The sequence below is a fragment of the Rhinichthys klamathensis genome, unplaced genomic scaffold (genome assembly GCF_029890125.1).
Source record: "Rhinichthys klamathensis goyatoka isolate OS25496 unplaced genomic scaffold, OSU_Roscu_1.1 h1tg000438l_1, whole genome shotgun sequence".
Lineage (NCBI taxonomy): Eukaryota > Metazoa > Chordata > Actinopteri > Cypriniformes > Leuciscidae > Rhinichthys > Rhinichthys klamathensis.
Window position 1 is genome coordinate 444,441 of NW_026606934.1, and position 23,060 is coordinate 467,500.

The 23,060-nt window shown below is 38.8% G+C and overlaps 1 protein-coding gene across 1 annotated transcript; it reads left to right on the forward strand.

Moving 5' to 3' along the window:
* The first annotated feature begins 19,623 nt into the window (after positions 1–19,623).
* On the forward strand, positions 19,624–22,127 carry sox9a (SRY-box transcription factor 9a). Its single transcript, XM_056236098.1, has 3 exons — positions 19,624–20,271; positions 20,430–20,680; positions 21,353–22,127. The coding sequence occupies exons 1-3, from the start codon at positions 19,835–19,837 to the stop codon at positions 22,051–22,053; spliced, it is 1,389 nt and encodes a 462-aa protein (XP_056092073.1). The 5' UTR covers positions 19,624–19,834; the 3' UTR covers positions 22,054–22,127.
* Positions 22,128–23,060: the final 933 nt, after the last annotated feature.

Sequence of the window (23,060 nt, forward strand, 5' to 3'; positions counted from 1 at the left end):
GAAAGTATCCAGACTGATCTGCGAGTGAAACCTTGAAAGCTCGCGAGATCAGGATGGTCTCACGAGGCTAACGCCACCCCTCGCGCACGTTACAATCACATGCATACGCCTGAAGTTTGCCCAGTAACGAAGAGTGATGGCGGAAAATCAAGTAAGCTCATTTAGAGTATAAATGACGTTAGCAGTTGCAATCTATTGGTAGATTAGCCAGGACAGCATACCTCCAAATACTCCATGGTGTTGATGGATGCTGATGAGACGGGCGCGTTCACAGATAACCTGGTGCACACGCACTCGAGCACGAACTCAGTGGGAGGGTATCCGTTGATAGTGGGGGAGGGGCATGAGAGTTGTAAACATTCAAAATTTTGCCTAAATCCACTCAATCTGCCAGACTTGCCGACTTCAGCTTTAACTTTCAATTGTGACTTTTATGAAAGCTTGTTTCCACCACAAAAAAAAAAAAAAAATGTAATTGCAACTTTTTTTCTCGCAATTCAGACTTTTTTTTCTTAAACTTGCAAGACATAAACTCGCAATTCTGAGAAATTCCACTCAGAATGGACTTTTTAATGCAAAATTGCGAGTTTATATCTTTATAACTCCCAACCTTTTTTTTGAGTCGAGTCAAGTCTGAAGTCTATTAAAATGCGACTCGAGTCTGAGTCACTAACGCGACTGCCCATCTCTTACAACTTTGTCGGATAATTCCGAATTTATCACAATTGCGACTATGCAATTCCCAATTGTGACTTTAAATCTCACAATGTGGCATGATTGTAGGCTAATTGTGACTTGTTTTCCCAATTGTGATTTTAAATTTACATTTGTGTTATATATATATATATATATATATATGTATGCCTCTTTTCGCAGCATGTAAACAGACACAGGTTTCAGTCTCATGTTGCTGTTTTTCAGCATTCAATTGAGAAACAATCCATGAAACTGCCAAATTATTATATTTTTTTATTTATTTCTTCTTCTTCTTTTTTTATTTTTATTTTTTTATTCCCACAGATAATTGATGTAGATTTTCATGTTTTGGCCAACCCGATCTCACGACCAATTCGTCCGAATTTGACGAGTGACTAAAAGATGGCTAATTCGTACGAATTCGTACGACCTCACTCGTACGAATTAGTACGATTTTTGCTAAATCGTACATATTTGACGAGTTGCCCAATTCGTATGAATTCGTTCGAATGACATACCCCTGAACCTACCCATCACGTGGGTTTAGACAAATCGTACAAATTCGTACGAGTGAGGTCGTACGAATTCGTACGAATTAGCCATCTTTTAATCACGCGTCAAATTCGGACGAATTGGTCGTGAGATAGCGTTGGTCTCCTGAAATCTCCTGAAATCTCCGGGTGTGTGTGTCCCACTAACGAAATATAACAGAGTTTATCAAGCACGGTTTTGCCGTATCAACTGAACAATTCCGGCTGAAATCCATTTTCTCTTAATTCTACCGTTACTGCACACCTGTGTGAAAGTCTCTGCCGTTCATTTACCAGGTCAGTCGGATAAAGTTTCTCTGCCAGGTTTACCTGTCCGACCCATTCTCATGAAAACGTCACAAACGAGGAACGAGGGCGACCGCAAGCTATGGAAATTTCAGTTTTATGATGTCATTGTCTCATGAAGCTGATTGGCTTTAACATGGTAATAAGCATATACTCTTTTGGATATCTCTCTCTCTCTCCATACACACACACACTCATCCATATGGATGTGATTTGGGTAATCCTGCAGACTCAGTGAGCTGACAGCTGTGTGATGGGGGAATGATGGGAGAGGTTTTGCTCCAGGACTGTGAATCTGGAAGACATGAACATATGTAAAGTACAGAGAGCACGTGATCCTGGAGCTCACAGGTCATGCCACTGAGGTAATTGTGAGGTTTCTTGTCTCGGTTTGGTTTCATTTGTTTCGGCATCTTTTGCTCCAGTGATTAAGAGTGTAAAAAAAAGTTGAGTTAAAAAGATGCAATAGAAATGCTAAGAAAATAATCTGAGCCTTGGCAACTTGACATCTCCTAAATGCACTGGAGTGCCAGAACACTCATCTGACACATCTGATCATCTGTTCCAATCCATATGTCGTGAACCAAATGAGCACCAGCCTTCCTCTGCGAGAAGTTAAACATCAGAATACATGTGCGAAAGTTCCGAAAATAAACCACAAATTACAGCTGCCCCGGGGAAACTTATTTAAACCTCATAAAAATAAAGTTCACTAATGCATAAAGGTTGCATAAGTATCCCTTTCAGCATTTAGTTTTCTTTCTTTTTCTCTTAGCTTTAAAAAAAAAACAATGTGGCAACTTTATGAGAGGTTGGAAAGCCATGTACTGTGTACCTGCAGTCTGCAGCAAAGCATGCTGGGAGATTATTTTTGGCTGGTGTGGGATGGAAGATGTCACAAAGATACAAAATTTACAAACAATCTCTCTTAGTGAGCATTTTGCATATTTACAACAGCAAAAACTACAAATTATTACTTAATATTATTAATTATCAATTAACTATTATAATGTTAAATAGGACAGTTAATGTACATCAAAAAAAAAATTAATTCTTGTATTTTTAAATATGAATTACTGTTCAAATGATTGGGGTCAGTAAAAAAATGTAAGAAATTAATACTTTTATACAACGAGGACACAGTAAAGACATTTTTAATGTCACAAAAGATTTATATTTCAAATAAATGATGTTCTTTTTAACTTTCTATTATGAGACTTAGTTAAATAAAGTCAGTTACATAAAAAAAGTAGATTGGTTACATCATTATTAGATCATGTGACACTGAAGACTGGAGTTATGATGCTGAAAATTCAGCTTTGACCACAGGAATAAATTGCATATTGAAATATATGCAAGATGAAAACAGTTATTTTAAATTGTAATAATATTTCGTAATATTACTGTATTATTGATCAAATAAATGCAGCCTTGGTGAGCAGAAGAGACTTAGTTAAATAAAGTCAGTTACATAAAAAAGTAGATTGGTTTAATATAATATAGTATATTAATATAATATAATATATAATACATTCTAGGTCATTCGTAAGACACTGTCTTAACATAATAGCCTATATAGTCTTATTAATTTAATTTTTTTAATATTTATTCACTTTTGTATTTCATTATGTAATTTGTCTCTTCAGGGTGTACAGAGTAGTAGACAATAAATTTCCAAACATGCAATAAATAGCTTGGCGTGATGTTGTATTTCAGCACTTCGTGACACACTTGCATCATTTTTAAATCCTCCAATTTCACACTCACTTAAATGCCACAAGAGTCCACAGCTCCGGATGACGCATTCGATGTTTACCGCCTGTGAATGCAGGTACCAGACCTGCAAGAATTAGACTCGCTGTGTACAGACTTGTTTTAACCAATATGTTTTAACACATGCATAAACAAAGTAAGTGTTTCAGGTACTGAAACATTCTGAAATCATGAAAAGCAGAGCAGGGCTCTATGCTTGTACCAATGTTTCATCCAGAAATTGCATGTATGGTGCGTTGCCAAAAAGAGTCCAAAAAGAGCAATGGAGATTCGCTGTAAATGCCAGTGTGTAGGTGGTCCTACAGTAGGCACCGCTTTAAAAAGTAGCAGAGCTTCTATATACTTTCACGGTCACTCCACCCACATGTTTACAAACATTCAGCAAAAGCCTTGGGTGCGTTCATGGTTTCAGCAACTGGTTCCTTCAAAGCTACAGCCAGCAGAAACGAATCACTGTAGTTTACTCACATTCAATCCTGTAAAGAGTTCAAACAAGTGTGTTTCCACAGGAGCAAAAACAGTCATTTGGCTGTAAAGGTGGTTATAACATGAAGCGACATGAAGCTGATCTATCTATCTATCTATCCATCCATCCATCCATCCATCCATCCATCCATCCATCCATCCATCCATCCATCCATCCATCCATCCATCCATTTCAATATTTATCAAAAAAGTGTAAAACATCACACATATTCAGACAACAGACTCTTGGACATTGGGCTTTCAATCAGTGTAGGATTTTCCTCGCCTTCTTTTGAAATTTGGATGCACGTAGATGACATCATTGATCAATTATTTCCATTAAGAATCTCATTGTTTATTTGTAGTCCAACAGTCAGCTTTTATAAGCAACATTGCAGATAGATAAATAAATAAAACTCATAAAGCTGACATTTAGCAGCTGATGAGTCCCATGCACCCTTACTTGTTACCGCCATTCTTAGAGAGAAATACATCGGACAAAATGGGCGACAGAGCTTTTGTAAGTGACTCAGCAATGATGAAAGCTGGGATTTATCAGTTTTTCCTTCAGGAAACCAGAGCCGTCTTAGAAAAGCTGTCAAAATACAGGGTTCTGGTTACAGAGTTCTTCCAGGACACCTCCAACTTCTCACTATATGAGTCAGAACCACAGCCATGTGCTCTTATGATGGAAGATTGTGCCCGCAGACCCTGAGAGGACATTTTCAAAGAATTTCTTGCCCACCAATTTGAAAAACGGCATCCATGCAATGGAGTGCAGAACCAGCAGTGAGAATCACAACATTACAAATTGATTTGAAGCAAAAAACAAACAAAAACAAAGTATTTGAAAATCGAACAAAAGTTCAAGACTGTGAACTTAACAGCTTTGGAAAGGGAAAGAACTACAATCACATGAAGCACTGTGAACAACATAATCAAATTTGGATGGATGGATGGATGGATGGATGGATGGATGGATGGATGGATGGATGGATGGATGGATGGATGGATGGATGGATGGATGGATGGATGGATGGATGGATGGATGGATGGATGGATGGATGGATGGATGGATGGATGGATGGATGGATGGATGGATGGATGGATGGATGGATGGATGGATGGATGGTCGATAGATAGAACGATAGATGGATGGATGGATGGTCGATAGATAGAACGATGGATGGATAGATAGATCATAATTTGTGGTGCTTCATGGGAGTGGGCGGAGCTGAAGAGCTCCTTTGATGCATTTTGCTTTCTGCGCCTCTCTGATTGGTGGAATGTACAGTATAGAGTCATGGGTAATGTAGTTTCCCCCCCCCAAATTCCACTGTTAAACACAAATATATATAAAAAAAAAATAGGTTGAAATAATGTGAACGGATGCCATCAACACAAGCGCACACCATCGATCCAGACCCTCATAGCTCATAGGTCTGTCTTTGGTAAGTTATCCTTAAACATCCATTTCCTTTGGAGGAAAAAAAGTCCAGCTATTCCAGCCAAACATGGAAGCTGTGTGTAGCATTGGATCAGTGGCATTAGGTGCAATGTGGAGATGGTTAACATGGTTGATCACAGTTCTGGAAATGAAAAAGAGTCTGAACTGGCAACCACACCCACTCCCTGCTCTGGTAATGGGTCCTTATGATTCACTGTGGGAGGACTGGAGGCCAACCTGGCACAGTATAAATACATGTGAATCAGAGGGGTTGCCTTAATTTCAGTCTAATCATCGCCGTCTTAATCACCATGTAACAACAACGTGTTGTGGAACGTCTGAGACTGTGAAAGTGCGCGTCTCACCATCCATACTCGTGTTTCCCCGCTAATTAAACAGTTCTTCCCAAAGGAAATCTGACTAAAGTAACGAGGCCTCTTTTTCTCCATTTACGGTTTCCCCGGTCTGCGAAAGACACCTAATTTTGACAATTACAACTGCCCTGAAAAAAAATAAAGACAGCAAAAAACGAAGTGCAAAAATGTGAATGAAATTGAGCTTATTCTGTAATTTAAACCAGACATCCGTGCATTTGGTGTTTCGGCCCCCAGACCCAGAAAAGCAAGCTTTCTGCAGGATACAGGGGAATAACGGCCAGTATTAACCTTTCTACCACTGAATATTAATCAGCATTTAATAAAAGGAAAACAACCCACTTGCCACTCCAAATATTATCAGTGTGACATTACCTTTATTTTCATTTTGCGAGACGTTTTGCAAAAAATTTCAAGATAAACACTTACGCCTCAGCATTCAATAGTCCGAAAAGCAGGGGGAGTTAGGCTAGGAAAATAAAATCATGAAATAAAACAAACATGGCACTTGCCGAGGAGAGCGCATTGGACGCGGCGCTTTCCTCTGGCTCAGTCTGCTTTCAGAGCGATGCATTGTAGCTTTTGGATTGACGAGGGCAACCACGTTTCCATGTTCATGAGCTGGCGCTAGCCAGGAAGACTCCCATTAGAAACGAGTGCGTGTGGTTTCTCCTGAACACGCCTGGGACAGAAACACAAATTCCCTCATTTCTCACTGCAGATGAAAATGTCACTGTAAAATGGGAGCAATATGGTCAGTCATAAACCTACCAAAAAAACAATGTTTTATGGAAGGCAGAACAAACACACTTTAAATGAGCTCTTAATGTTAAAATAAAAATAAATAAAACACAAGATTAAATTATGGAGCTCAAAGTTTCCTCCTTGAAATAATCATAATAAATGTTAGACATAATAAAAACATGAAATATTAAAAATGTGCATATCCTTACACATAATGGGGTCTAAAAGTCTGAGACGTGAGTCATTTTTTTCTGATTTATTGCTAATTAAATTATCATCAGCATAGTTTTGGTAACACTTTATTTTACAGTGTTACACATGCAACATAGTAACAACTATGAATTACGCATATTTACATGCAACTAATCCTAAACCAAACCCCAACCCTAACCCTAAAACCTTTTCTGACACAGTACTTCATTACACTGTAATAACACGGACACCTTAAAATAAAATGTAACAAGTTTTTTTGTGTTGCATTTTTTAAAATCCTAAAATCCCAGTTTTCCAGACTCTGCAAACATGTATAAGCTTAAATAAAACATGGGATAGTAAAACTTCCAGTCGAGCTCTATACCTGGATCCTGCGTGCCGTGTAAGTGTGAAATATGCTAGGACTGGGAAAGAGACTGTTTTGAAAGAGCGATAGCATCGGTTGGCACTCAGTGAGAAGTCCTCCATCTGAACAAAGACGAGGCCAACAGACCTCAAACAGAGAAGGAGGGACGAACACGAGTGAGACACACACAGAGACGGGAAAGCAGGAACGAAAGGAACATGCTAACACGCTACATCCTCCACTGGCACTGATTTCCCATCAGCTCCAGGAATAAATACTATTCAAGTTCGAGTTTAGATCAACATATTTAAAAATGTTCTTGTGATGAAATCCTCATTTGCATCGTTGAGCATCAAGACGACCCTCATACTACAGTCCCTAAAGAAAGCTAGTATTGCTAATGCTAATATCGGTTAGCATTCTCATTTATGTCAATAGCAAACCCTTGTGAGCTTCAAATCTGAAGTGCTTTTGAGAATCTGTTACAGATTATATCAATAAAATGTAAGACCATTAAAGGTACAATATGTAAAAAGAATTTTGTAATAAAATAACCAAAAATCACTTGCACAGTGTGATATATTTCCTGCAGTTGTGTACTTACAATATCCCAAAAGTCTCCAAAGATTTTTTTATTTCAGAGAAATTCCAATTTTAAATAAGTGGCCGTCCCGGAAAATGACACAATATCCGCGCTATCCTCGGTTTCCGCTCGTACTGCCATAGCCATGACGTAACCATGGCGACAGACGTGGACAACTGCGTAGTGCGTAACGTTTAGCTGCACGCAGTTCTTGTTTCTTTCAAACATAGACCATGGCAAGCAGACTTTGGGACAAACAAGGAGAACTAAAATGAGGATCAATATCAGCGTGGCGTTTTTGAGATGCCGAGAGCTCCACGTACGCGACTAACTTGGACTCGACAGAGCTTCACGAGTCACGACTTGACAGCTTTATTAAACAGGTGAGCAAATGTACATAAAACAAATCAATGTCATATAACGTTAGCTCAACATGATGAAATGTTAGAATATGGTCAGTATGTTATTCTAATGTTGATCTAGCTCACTGCTAGTTTCGTATAGCAAACGAACTAACACGTAGTATAACATTATAACTTTCAACACACATTTAAATGCCGTTTAGTGTGATAGTGTAACGTTAGACCGAGTGAAGCAGCGCTGCGTTACCTCACAAGTTTAATTCGTCTAATAAACTGGCCCGTGTGAGTAATCCAGCACTTGCGGGTAGTTCGGTAGAATTAAGTGTCCTTATTCCTTTATATCCGCGGGACTCGCGTGTGATATCTGTCTCTTTAGCAATCGCGACCTGCTTCATACCAATGTAATGTTAACCTCTTAACCCTGCATGGGCCCGCCGGCGGGCCCATTTGCCATTGCATGTTTAAAACAATAATATCTTAGTAAAAACCTAAAGTAATATTGCCAAACTATATATCATTTGAAAGCTTAAAATCTCTAGTTTTCATATTTGGTGGCTGTTATCTAAAATATATTACAGAGGAGCAGAAATTTATCAATTTGCAACAAGAATATTTCATATTCATTAGGAGTATTTAGGCCTTTATTTTGAAATAACAATAAACATGAAAAATCATGAAAGATTGGTAGAAACCTCAGTTTGTTTTCATGCCATGAGTTCAAAAGATAACACCAATTCCATTTTATGAGAAAAAAAGGTCTGAAAATGTTTTAAATATAAAGAAAAATGTATGGACTCTCGATTTGTAATGCGGCTGCGAGCTATAACGCTATAACGTAGTCTTTATGCATTTATTAGAGGTTTAATTCAAATCAAATACTGCCAAACCACCCCTACTACTTCTGAATAGGATGTCTACTTCATAAATTGTATGAAAATTATGGAAATACATGGTTCAGATCACTCAAAACATATGAAAATGGAGGCGCCCTTATATGGGCAGTAATGGATTCTGGTGTTCACCTAGTGAAAAAGTTGGGTACTGCGCCCGAATAAAATCTTACTGAAAGCTCATTTTTTGAGATATCAACCTAAAATTTGGAATACAACTTGTTCAGATATTTGACTTTATTTTTCTTGCAGTTTTAGAGTAAAATATATTTTGTAATATATATATTTTATATAAAATATTAATCATTATATTTTTACATTACACAATTTCATAAACTCAAACTTATATAACTTTTTTTCTGTTTCATTTTTTACAATTTCTGGACTTCTACAATAATCTGGAAAATGTCTTCTTTAAAACAAGACCAGCCATAGGTCTATATTCCAAAGCATTCGTGAATTACAACCATTTAAGTTTGGATAGTGATTTTTATGTCTATGCAAAAAAAAGGGGGGTGCCAGTTAACAGGTTAAAAAACATGAATGTTTGCGCTCATCCATAAACATTATTAAATCCATCAGCTTGACAGCAAGTCCGATCATTCAGCTAATCACTGCGTCATCAACCTACGCCTGTGTTATTGTTGGAAACTGCGCCCTCTTGTGGTGAAAAAACTACATATTGTGCCTTTAAAGTGAGTACAATCCTTAACACACTTTCAAAACACGCACCCATATAAAACGTGTAATAATGTCAAATAAAATGTTATGTTTTAAATCATTACGTTTTAAATTATCTTTTGTCATGCTTTAATGAAGTGCACTTATTTTGATGTGTTGACTAACATATGGCACATGTAAAGTACTTGAATATAATTTTAACAGTAGTGTGTTATTCGACATTACGGTACATCTACAGTAAATATACTTTAAATATACAAAATTCCACCTTCATCATTGCAAATGTGTAATTATAAATATACTTATATGGCATACATGTTGAAACAACATCAAGGTACACTTCAAACATATTTCAACAGATTTATGAAATTACACAAAAAGAGGTACTTGGGTCAAAAACACTAACAGTAATTGCTTTTTCATGTAAATATAAACTAATACATTTTCATTCAATTGCAAAAAAAAAATATATATATATATATATATATATATATATATATATATATTATTTTTCACAAGGGGAATTACCTGGAAGTATGTGATTTAAAAACCAGCCTCATGCTTTAAAGAGCCTTTTAAAAAACTGAGTAACATCTAATATTCTGGACAATTTAAGTTTACTGGAACCTCACCAAAACATGTACTCTGTTTGTTTATTTGCTTGTTTGTGTGTGAGTCACTGTTTGCTGAGTGAGCCGTCACTAGACTCGCAGTGCTAGTCAACACATGCTAGCCCTGCAGGCGTGTGTGAGGAGGCCTTGTACAGTTCAGTATTGTGGAAAGGAAAGGAAATCGAAGTCCGCTAAACCCCATATTAGGTCGGCAGACGTCAATGACCCTCCGCTAATATTTGCCATGAACATTAACTCGAGTGTACTGTCAGAAATGGGTTTATTAAAAAGTGTTAATTCCAAGCAAACATCAATTATGAGCAATAAAGGAGTCCGTGTCGAGGGCTTTGATGTGAGCTGGTTGTGATATACACTTCTGGGCAATGAGACATGGAGCAGGGGGATTCTGGGAAGGTCAGCGAGTTATTTTACATTTATGTTAGAGAGCGGGCCGATCAGGCGAAAGCGGCCCGATGTTTTGGGTTGGAAACAGCATCAGTTCTGTTCGGGAATAGAGTGACATTCATCTGTGTTTATTTGCCCTGTCAGGTGATACCGGAGCACTTGCTAAAAGGTTTTGTTTTTAAAAGCTCAGACTCTGGATTTTTTTATTAGAAATTCAAACTTAGTTGCATGACAAGTCTAATATGCGGTACAATGCAGCGCCAAGGGCCGGGGATTAGGGCGGAGAGACATTACACACACACACACACACAAATGCTACGCATGCACATACGCATGGGGGCTCTTCCAAACAGACAAAAACGTCGGTCCTGAATAAGAATGAGCAATCCTGCATAAACAGACATGATGCAAACAATGGCCTTCAGTCAGCCGTCAACAGCCACTAGTAGTGCAGACCAAACATTTCAGCTCACATGAGCTCAGGATAGTATGAAGCTGGTTTCTGCCATGGAATAAAAACCATTTCAAAGATAATTGCGACTTTTTATCTCACAATTGCGAGTTTATCTCGCAATTCTGACTTTGTATCTCACGATTCGGACTTTATAACTCGCAATTCGGACTTTATAACTCGCAATTCGGACTTTATAACTCGCAATTCGGACTTTATAACTCGCAATTTAGACTTTATAATTCGCAATTGTGAGTCTATATCACACAATTCTGAGAATAAAAAGAGTAAGAATTGCAAGATAAAAAGTCGCAATTACCTTTTTTGTGGCGGAAACAAGCTTTCATAACATTTCAAACAAATTATACTTGTACTGTATTTATAGAAATCATTTTATATGTGCTTTTTTGTTTTAAATTGCAAATATGAAACATTTATTAAATGTTTTTTGATTAAAAAAAACATACAAAGTCTATTTCGCAAACTTGCTACATTATTATGCTCAAAAAATATAAACCAAAAAAAAAAAAGATTTTGTTTTTAAAAATTAAGGCTATTTGACATTACTTTTACAAAATAAATAAAAAAAATTCAAGGTAGTTAATATATTTATGCTTTAATGTCTTTGTTCATTTAAAAAAAAAAAAAAGTTATATATACTGTATATATCAATATGCTTTTCAACATTACACTGTTTTCCATTTCACTTTAATATTTAACCGAGTCCTGAAGTTGTCGAATTCTGTGAACTGCAGCTCCAACAAATGCGCTGTTTCCAAAGTATCATAAACTTGTTGGAAAGAAGCCTTGAGAAAGTGCACGAGTGGGGAAAGTGAGCGGGAGGAATGGAGATATCCTGGTATTCAGAGCTCTAATCTGAAACACATAAAGATAGTGTTACACCCCACAGTATTTCACAGTAGCATTGTTGTTTTTTTCCATTCTCACTTCAAACCTCTCCTGCATTTTCTTCTCTCTCCCTCTCCCTTCAATTTGAGTCACACTCGTGCATCCTGATGGAAGAGATTTCAGGAAATAAAGCTGGACAATTTCCTCCGAGTGTAATCTTAGAATCCAGCGGCAGCGAGGAGAGTCCACAGGGTTGCTGCAATCTCGTGAAACACTCGTGTAGATACTGATATTATTATGCATGCATGTCTACATGTGTGTTTATGGCGTCTAAAGAGGCAGTTTCGGTTTCTAGAAGGTTCCTGTCTTGCTGTGCCAGTTCAATTTCCCAGGCCTGAACCGGACACGTGTGCATGTGTGTGTAAGTGAATGCGACACTGCTCCTTCCTACATTACGACTGACCTCTTCTTGCGTTCCTCTGTGATTTACACACGACGCTTTAAACTTTGCGCTCCTTCCACCCAAAAACATCTTCAATAACACTGACGAGGACGTAACCTTGGCGTACAGGCGTCTCTGTTTCCTTATAATCACTACGTTAAATAAGAAAAGGGAAAGAAATACGCTCTTATTTTGTAAGCTCCTCTGAGGTCCGGTTGGGGTCGAGTTTGAATATTACTGATTTGAAGACGGTTACTAATGGCCTGAAAAGTAGCTTTTTAGCCAGTGAGTGTTTATCTATGCAGGCATCATTTTTCAAGCCAATTTCTTGCCGTTTGTGCATATAGTTACCTGTGTGTCTGAGGTGGAAAGAGCTGGGGGCAGGAATCACAGAGAGTTGGGCAGAGCTATTGGATCTCATCACTCCTTCATTACGCTGGCATGCCCAGGAAAAAAGAATAGGCCCTTTCATTTAGCATGGCCTGCAGGGAAGAGAGGGAGGGTCAACGAGAGAGAGAGAGAGAGAGAGAGAGAGAGAGAGAGAGAGAGAGAGAGAGAGAGAGAGAGAGAGAGAGAGAGAGAGAGAGAGAGAGAGAGAGAGAGAGAGAGAGAGAGAGAGAGAGAGAGAGAGAGAGAGAGAGAGAGAGAGAGAGAGAGAGAGATACTTCAGACTGAAAGGAGCTGGGCACATGGCTGGGTGTCCATACAGAAATACACACTCTGATTCGTGTGATTCCCAATGCAAACAAATAAATAAAATGCAGATGGAATCTTGAAAATGGAATTTACACTATAATTCAAAATGTCATAGAAGTGTAAACATTTTGGATGATTATATCAAAAGTACAATTAATCAAATCGCAATATGGATGTGTTTGTGAGACTATTGAAATATAAAGTCTGGCTCAGTGTGAACAATCGCGCAGTTTCGTCTCCTGCACACACACTCAAGCACGACAACAACAACACTAATATTAATAATAATAATTATGAAATTCATTTCAACATAATTTCAGGAATATCACACAATCAAGATAAGTTTTCATTTATACACTAAACCTCTGTTGTGCGGCACTTTATTTCATGCGATTACATTTTAAAAGATTGATTAAATTTAAATTTAGATTAAATATTCATTTGATTACCTGCATCTTCTGCATGATACATTTGTACTCATAACCATAAATCACAGAATCCAGAAAACATTAAAACAGACAACACAGATAAATAAAAGAGATTTCAAAGGCTCCCTTTTAGTGTTAACGTTGTAATTATAATATTAATCTGTAAAAGTTTAATAAAAATAAATCCATTAGACCTTTTTTTTGGTCAAATTTAAATTAAGCCATTAAAAACAGAATAGAGAAACAACTAAAATGGGGAAGAAGAAAAAAAGGAATTTGAGAAAAAACTAAATGGAATTAGGTAAAACAGTGAATTTCATACGGCTCTATTCTGATTCACAAGCTTTTGATTTTGATTCGAATGATTTCATTCTCACTCTATAAGCATAAACTCACCCATGGGGGTGTTTGCATAAAATGTGCTGCACGAATCATTTGCATAAAGGAAGACAACGCAATTAATGACAAAAATCAATATTTTTATCTACTTTTTACATACGTAAATTCTTATTTTTTAAATATTTTTATTGAATTTAAAAACACATTTAACAAATGAACGTAACATAAATCCCTTCCCCTCCACAATAGCCCTGGCAGTCGGTTAAAAAAAAGCAAACATAAATTAACCCTTAAACATACAGCGCTTTATATACACTCCTATTAAGCATTATGTATAACTTCACACATCTATAGCCTTTTTAATATCTCATTCTTTAACAAATTCCAAAAACATCTCACAAATTTCATAAAATTCAGAAGACTTCTCCTTTATTACATATGTAAGCTTCCTATAAGGGCCAAACTTGATATCAAACGTGCAAATTCTCATTTGAAATGTTTTCCACTCCCACTAATCTCAGCATTGTTGCCTTAATTCTGCATTTCTCCCACCAAAATATGCACAGAAAATCAATTTAGTCTGAGGTTGATCATTAAAACACATGCAGTGTAATCTGTACCTCAGATACAGTAAACATCACTGGGACGGGAAGTGGTTAAGAATTAACCCGTTTAACCCATGCCGCTGTGACACGAACAGCTATATTTAGTCTGCGGTTTCGTGAGCATGTCTGAATGAATGTCACCGAGACCAGCGATGACATCAGACATCAGAAGCTGATGAACCGGTCAGATCAGGTCAACGGGAGCGGATTCAGTCTGGCACACACACATGCAAACGCATGTTTAAAGCAGAAGATACAGTAGGTATGATACTTCTCAAGACATACATACCCATTTAAGCCTGGATTTAAAAACACACGTAACACTTTACAATAAGGTCTCAGATATTAACCTTCGTCAATGCATTAACAAACTAGAGCTATGTGTTTTTACAGCAAAAATTCAATTGTTCACTGTCTGTTCATGTAGTGCGTTGACTAATGTTAACAGAAAACCCAGACAAGCTTGGGTTTTATTTTAGAAACAAGTTTTTTTTTTTCATTTAATGTAAGAAAGGAATTAGTTTCTGCCCCCTTTCTACCTGTACTTGATGTAGTTTATCAATTTAATATTTATTTCAGATTGTAAACCTTCAAGTCATCATTGTACTTTGTATAACAGAGTAGCTTGGCCTTCTCTGTTCATTAGAAGGAAAATGCATTTTTAACTACCTAAAAAAAGGGCTTTTTTGTATGCGTCTGACGGGAATTTACTCCAATCGAAACTGAAATTACAAACTTTGGTGTCTATGGATCATTTAAAATCGATTATCCGGTCACTCAGAGATGACTCAATGACGTGCAGTTGTCTTTTTAAGTCGTTTTTATTGTTATTCTGTTTTGTTAACCTGTGATTGCAACTGATAGATTGTTAATCTCAGAGAGATAATCCTGGTTAAATAAAGGTAAAATAATAAATGCTGTAGATGTATTGTTCATAATTCAGTTTTACTAGTGTAAATGAAACCTTATATTGTAAAGTGTTACCACTGCATGCATCCCATTGCATTATACAAATATACAGTATATGCTGTCATTTATGACATTTCCTCAGTGCTAATTTGTCTGAACCATTTTTGCCTTTTAATCAACCTGTATATAGACACAAAAGTGTCTATATTACAATAATGCACAGGTTCCTATCATCAGTCCTTCAGATGTCTGAACTGAAATCCGTCTATATTTGCCCCACACCTCCGTCTGTGAGGCACAATTCAATTAAAAATGTGCTGTGCTATGACTGGAGCAGGATCCAGACCGACTAGCGTTTCGCTGCATCAGAGAATTGTGGAGCTGTGTAAATCTCGGGCACGGCTAGCGTCTGCGTTTCACTGGCTCGGCCCTCCTGCTGACAAACACATTTCTGAAGCCTCAACCCCTGAAAAGCCCAAAAGAGTCCTTAAAGGTGCGGATCTGTCATTAGCACATTTAGCTTGGCGCAAAAGCACATTGTTATTTTTAAGAGCCAGCTGTATCTTTGGAGCGTGTGTGGATTCCCGTGGCTTTGCTCCGGTTCGGGCCCGGTGTGTGTCCGCTTTCCCTGCCTTCGCATGTTTAATCGGCTCGCCGCATGGAAGTGATCTCATTATTTACTTACAGTAATATGTTGTGGTCACTGAAGCTAAATTGAAATGCACGGATATACTGAAGTAGGAGGGAAATGTTCACAAACATCTGGATCAGACTAAACCAGTTCAGACTTCACTTCTAGCAGGGTGACGCATGTTAACAAACAGTCTCTGATCTGCCGAAACTAGTTAGTCTGTCGTAAATCACAGATAACGACGGAGTGCCTGGAAGAACCTCTGACCTCAACACAACCCTCACACACAGATCACACACACAGAGTAAAACCAAAGAAAAAGGTGCAGCTGCAACTTTTGTTTGTTTTGCGTTATATCTCACAATGTGACTATGCATCACAATTACAACTATTTCTTGCCATGTGACTTTACTGTACATCCCATAAATCTGACTTTCAATTTCTCACAATTACAACTATTCCTCTCAATTTGACTTCTTATCTCTTTAATTTTTTTTTTTTTTTTTTAAGTATTTCATGTAATGAGAAATGATATCCCAGAATACATTTCATGTCTATTGTGTCTATTTCTTTAAATTAATATATCACAGTGCGGCTTTATATCTCACAATTACGACTATTTCTAGCAATGTGATTTTACAGTATATCTCACCGTTTTTGCTATTTCTTAAATATCTATATCTCACAATTACAATTTTATTTCTGTAAACAACGTACGGAGCCCCTAAAGGGACATGGTAAAGAAGAAAAAATATGAGATGGGAGGGAAATTTATATTTGGCAATAATAAATGTTTGTGTTCCCCAGAGAAACTTTGAAACTTTTCACTCACAAAGTACACAAAAGGTTTTGCAAAGTTACTCGGTGGAACGTAAAGCATTTGCGAGAGAACACAAAAGCATTGACTTATTATTTTTCCTTAAATATGATATTTTTGAAGAACATTCTTGCTGTGCTTTTCAACATAATGCACTTGAATGAGGACTAGGACAGTCAAGCTACAAAATGACAATAAAGCATTATTAAACTGGTCCAAATGCTCTTCTTCCAAGTTTGATACTGGAAACTGGAAATGTTGGTATGTTCCTCCAACACAATCTCATAGCAATTCAGAACTATTTTACATTTTGGCAAATTGCCAGCCAACTCGTATGAATTCATATATGATCTGCTGACGTCCCAGTGACGGCTAGTTTAGGGGTGGACTTTTATGAGTAGGCCTATTGTTTTCTAAAAATCTCACATTTGTATAGGATTTTAGAGAATTTGAGGAAGACAGAAGAAGTGAAAGACAGAAGAGAATGGGTTAAAAATGCTAATTTTTGCTAAATGCTAAATAAATGCGAATTTATTTCTCACATTGTGACTTTATTTCACTTAGGCTCCAGTACATGAGAGAACGCACAAGCATGTTTGCCCGAGGCTTTCAGAAGGTTCTTCTAGTCTTCTGATCTTGGGGTCAAGATGGCAGCGACAGGAAGGTCTTTTGGATTTCTACATTCTTGCAGAAATACTAGATAAAGTCACGTTTCCCAAACTAGTGCATGACTTCACATACAGCATAAGCCAGTTTAATTAGCTTTGGTACGTTTCTGTGCCAAAAAACAAAACTTCTGAATAGCACGGAGAGAAAGCGAATGCTCCTTAAACACCTCCAAGACAAAGTAAGAAATGGCAAACATGATTTGCCAGTTTACCTACAATGTTTGCCCAAAGTCTTCACACCATCACTCCAGGAAAAGATGAGAAGTTTCCCAAGGCCTTTTGTAGGATGCTTAGCCCTGTTCATGGTCATTGCTTTAACGTAACAGAGGCGTTACAATGTAATACAGGCTGACTGATACAACAGTGGAAATAAAAACACCAACAAAATAAGACAAAACAGATTCAATTAACATATAGGGGCGATTTCATAAAACATGCACAGCTTTTTCCATCTGTTGCTAAAACATTTTAGTTTTGACAGGATGTGGTGTAGGTGTATTGCATGTGAAATCACTCTCAGCGCTATTTGTGACTCAGAAGTGAGTTCTGCTAAACAGGTGGTATAAGTTAATCACAACGCAAGTTGCACTCCAATAACATTTTATTACTTGAACACCTTTATAAACCAGTGGTTAGTGAAACTTGTAAAGGCGTAGTTAGTGTTATTGTGCAAATGTGGTAGCACTTATCTAATTGGCTGTAACGTTATCGTAACAGGAGTTGAATGCAATTCAAGCTCACAAGCAGTAGTGAAAAGATCGGTTGATAAAAGTATGCAAAGTTGAAAAGCTGTCATTCACTCCTGCATTGGCTTATGTGCGCATTACAATAAATAAACCGAGCTTCTCCTTCCTATTAGCAGCGTGCTGTTAACAGAAGAGGGAACGTGCTATTGACGAAGGTCCTAAAAGTTCTGTTATGTTTATGCTTGAACTGAATCATTTAAATAAGCACATCCAGTGAAAATAAACGCTGCGTGTCGGAGCGAGGAGGAATCAAAACGCTCACAGTTCACTCTCTGAGCCTTAATTAAACTGCGGGGCAGATAGGATTTCTGACTGGTTGTGCATCGCAAGAGCTTGACATAACGCAAACAAACAGCCTTTTCTCCCTTTGAGAGAATGAGAGATCTTCAGGCATCTACAAAACACTCGTCAATTGCTTTTAAAAGCCTTTATTGTTCGATTTTTTTTTTTTTTTTCTAACTCATGCAACCTAAAGTTTACACAAAAACGGATGCTGAACCCCTTTCAGAAGTTGCCTTCAGTAAATCCATCCGTTTTAACCAATTAGAAACGAGTTTCCGGGGTGAAATCACTATGAGCACCACCATATATGTATAAATAATTGATAAGAAAATAAAAAATACAGTATAAAGCACATTTACTTCATTTGTTAAAATGTGTTTCATGAATTTGTATATTTATTTATTGTTTTAGGATGAAATGAGGATTCAAAAATTTGATTATCACAATAAATTCATAAATAAAATGCAAATTAATTACAATTTAGTGTAACAAAAGTCAGGTAGGTTGACAGTATGCACTTGACAGTAATTAGGGATAGTCTGTAGATTTCAATAGTATTTTATTTTGTAGCATACAAATATGAGGGCATTCTAAATAAATAAATAAATAATAAATAAAGGACGTCTAAACAAAATGTGTTACAAAGCTCCTCGGTCTCCCCCGTATAAATGCTGTGTGACAGTAAATGCAGAGACGTTTGCCGTTTATAATCAATAATTCACTGGCAGTATTTGCATTATTACACACAGAGTCTAAACAGCACTAATGGACTGTAGTGAACCGAGCACAGGACTCTGTCTCCCCCTATCGGTCAGTTTCAGAGCATCACTTCTGAGAGTCACTGCATGACTTGAATAGATGCAACAATATTTGCAACCCCGTTGAAAAGAAGGAATTAGAGCGAGTGGAAAGCTTTATCTTTGCTGAGTCACTGACTGAATAACACACTTCCTAGAGCCGATATTTCCTAAATCAGTCACTAAATAAAGGAATAAAAGCCAGTGGTTTGAATATTAAGCTCGTGGGATTGTTTGCATTCGCTTGACATCTTTCGTGGTATATGTACTGGTTTGTACAGCCCAAAGAATAAAACGTTTCAGGCCGCGCAATCGAGCGTTGGCGCGCGTTTCCACAATTATAGCCTACAGCAGTTTTCAACATGCACTTATTATGAAAACAGCACTTTTTGAAACTAACTTAAAGCAGATTTCTCAAATGAAAATGCTAAATTGTGAGTGATAATTATTGAGAGAGAGAGAGAGAGAGAGAGGGGTGGGCAAGAGGAGGCATCGTTTTCCTTTTCGTCACAGCGCGTGCTGTTTAAAAGCCCGTGCGCGCTCAGCTGACAAACCAAAGTTCGTCCCTCTCTTGGAAATACTACACGGGAGCGCACAGGGAGCGCTTTGCTTTTGCAGAAACACTCCAGTGCTTGCCACCTGAAAGCGAGCACACATTGGATTTGCAGGAATTCAAAGTTGGAAAGTATTTTTTGGAGGCGAAACTTGCAACCCCAATTCTCTGAGATCGTCCACCTACAGTGTTCGCATGAATCTACTAGACCCCTACCTGAAAATGACAGATGAGCAAGAGAAGTGTTTGTCTGATGCCCCCAGTCCGAGCATGTCCGAGGACTCCGCGGGCTCCCCGTGCCCGTCCGCCTCGGGGTCCGACACGGAGAACACGCGCCCCGCGGAGAACAGCCTCATGGCTCCGGACGGGACGCTCGGAGACTTCAAGAAGGACGAAGACGACAAGTTCCCGGTGTGCATCCGAGAGGCGGTGTCTCAGGTGCTGAAGGGCTACGACTGGACGCTCGTGCCCATGCCGGTGAGAGTGAACGGCTCGAGCAAAAACAAGCCGCACGTGAAGAGACCGATGAACGCGTTTATGGTGTGGGCGCAGGCGGCGCGCAGGAAGCTCGCGGATCAATACCCGCACCTCCACAACGCAGAGCTCAGCAAAACTCTGGGAAAACTCTGGAGGTAAATACATCAACCATGCATTGCTCGTTTAAAAATAAAATGCAATTAGATAGGCTACTTGTTTAACGGCATCATTGCATGCGGGCTTAGCAATATTTGCATGCAACATTATTTTTTGTGGATGTATCGGTGTGTTCATGTTGTTCTGCTCTGGGTAGATTACTGAACGAGGGTGAAAAGCGTCCCTTCGTGGAAGAGGCTGAGCGCCTCAGGGTTCAGCACAAGAAAGATCACCCCGACTACAAGTACCAGCCTCGGCGGAGGAAGTCTGTGAAGAACGGCCAGAGCGAGTCCGAGGACGGCAGCGAGCAGACGCACATCTCGCCCAACGCGATCTTTAAAGCGCTCCAGCAAGCAGACTCGCCCGCGTCCAGCATGGGAGAAGTGCACTCGCCCAGCGAACACTCAGGTGGGCATATTCAACTTTACGTGATCAAATCGATTCCTGGCTGAGTGTTTTTGTTTTGTTTTTTGCTGTTGCGTCATCTGTAGTGCTGGGTAGTAGATTACGTAATCTGATTCCAATAATGGAATACTTTTAAAACTTTTTAGTTACTTTTTATTGATTACGTGATTAGAAATTATTCACCAATCAAAATTCATTGATTCTCATTGTAAAAACAAAGGTTGCTGCCTTAATGTTTTTTTTTAAGTACAATCAACTTTACTTCAACTTAAATTGCATTAAACTGACATAAAAAAAAGTTAAACTTGTAAAAAAGTTGAAAATTGAGTTAAACCAATGTAAAAACATAACTTGTTGATCACATCATTTTTTACAGTGATTATTATGCCTTTGAAAGGCTTCGTCTTTCATATTCACACCCTTTTGTATTAATGTAATGCTGGGATTCCCAAAATGTGTAATGGAATAAGTTTTCATTCTTGTATTTTTATATCAATATGGTATGAGATTATCTTACACCAAAAGTAGTTTGATTACGTTACCTGAAACGTGTAACTTAATCCAACATTTTTTTTATCGTGCAGTTTGTATTCAGTAAGTAATCTACCCAGCCCTGGTCATCTGTGCAGTGCTTAACCTTCTTCTCTCCCCTCCTCCTCCTCCGTTTCCAAACAGGCCAGTCCCAAGGGCCGCCCACTCCTCCCACCACCCCGAAAACTGACGCTCAGCCAGGCAAAGCGGATCTGAAGCGGGAAACCCGTCCGCTTCAGGAAAGCACGGGACGTCCGCTCAACATCGACTTCCGCGACGTGGACATCGGCGAGCTCAGCAGCGACGTCATCGAAACGTTCGACGTCAACGAGTTCGACCAGTACCTGCCGCCGAACGGGCACGCCTACGCGGGCGGCTACGGGACCTGGATGGGGAAGAACGCCAGCGCTCAAAGCAGCACGCTCACCCCGCTCGGCGCCGGGGAACCGGACCAGCCGAGAACGACGCACATCAAGACCGAACAGCTCAGTCCCAGCCACTACAACGAACAGCAACAGGGTTCACCACAACACGTCAGCTACGGCTCCTTCAACGTCCAGCATCTACAACACTACAGCACTTCATTCCCGTCAATCACCCGCGCGCAGTACGACTACTCCGACCACCAGGGCGGCGCCACCTCCTACTACAGCCACGCCGGCGGGCAGAGCTCCGGCTTGTACTCCACCTTCAGCTACATGAGCTCCAGCCAGAGGCCCATGTACACACCCATCGCTGACTCTACAGGGGTTCCCAACATCCCCCAGTCCAACCACAGTCCTCCTCAGCACTGGGACCAGCAGCAGCAGCAGCAGCCGGTCTACACACAGCTGTCGAGACCCTGAGGACGAGCAGAGACTCATTACACATCATTCCACTCTCTTTAGACACACACTTGAAGTGTACACTCACACACACACACACACACACACACACATAATGAAATGTAGGAAAGAAAGCTGGACTTTGACATAAACGGCTCCCAATGTGCCTTTTTTAATCGCCTGAAATCGTGATTAGAATATATATATTTTTAGCCTTGATTGCAAGTAAAGAAACATTTTTGAGAAATGATTCCTCTGTGAGGACTTATTGATTATTGATACTTTAATATGTACTGTGTATGTTTTCTTAACATGTCCTTTTTGTATTTCCGCCGATCCGGCCTTTTGTGTTTCTTGTAGAAAAGTCTATTTTTACTAAACCACTCTTGGTAGTACGGCTTTGGTTTCCTCCCATCTTGTTTTTTTTTTTTTTCTTTCTCTTCTTCTTCCCACTAATAACAACACCCTTTATTGTCCTCATGCAGTGCATTTTATATTTGATAGTTTGAGTCCGTACCCTTTATTTATGTTCCTGTAAAACACCGTCCCCATCCAGCCGTTTTTTAAAGGTGTGACGGCTCACGTCTCGATCCCCCAACATCAGTGCCTGTCAAACGCTGGAAGCGAATTAGCGGGAATATCGACGTGGCAGCGGCAGCTGAGAATTTACTGAGTGTGTAACAGCATGTGTCGCAGCTCCAGGAAGTGACCTTTGACCTCTGCTTGTCATTAGCTGCCAGTGTCATCTTACAGCCCCCTCCCTTCGGATCCCATCTTAACCCTTTTAATTTATTTATTAGTATTAATTTTATTTCAAAGAAATTATTTGCATTTTATTCTTTAATACTTTATACAAAAAAATGATGTTATTTTGCGCCTCTGAATATGGTGACATATAATCCAACGGGCCATTTAGACAGAGGGCTGGTACTTAATATGGTACGATCCTGTATTCATCATGTTTATTTATCGTATGTAGATTTTTCTATTTTAAATGTTTATTTGTCCTCATTTCTAACCAGTTGTGT

Excerpts from the sequence above, each read along its gene's own strand:
- sox9a (XM_056236098.1), top strand. The coding sequence starts at position 19,835 with ATGAATCTACTAGACCCCTACCTGAAAATGACAGATGAGCAAGAGAAG. Across the intron at positions 20,272-20,429 it reads ACTCTGGGAAAACTCTGGAG|ATTACTGAACGAGGGTGAAA; the intron begins GTAAATACATCA and ends TGCTCTGGGTAG. Across the intron at positions 20,681-21,352 it reads CTCGCCCAGCGAACACTCAG|GCCAGTCCCAAGGGCCGCCC; the intron begins GTGGGCATATTC and ends GTTTCCAAACAG.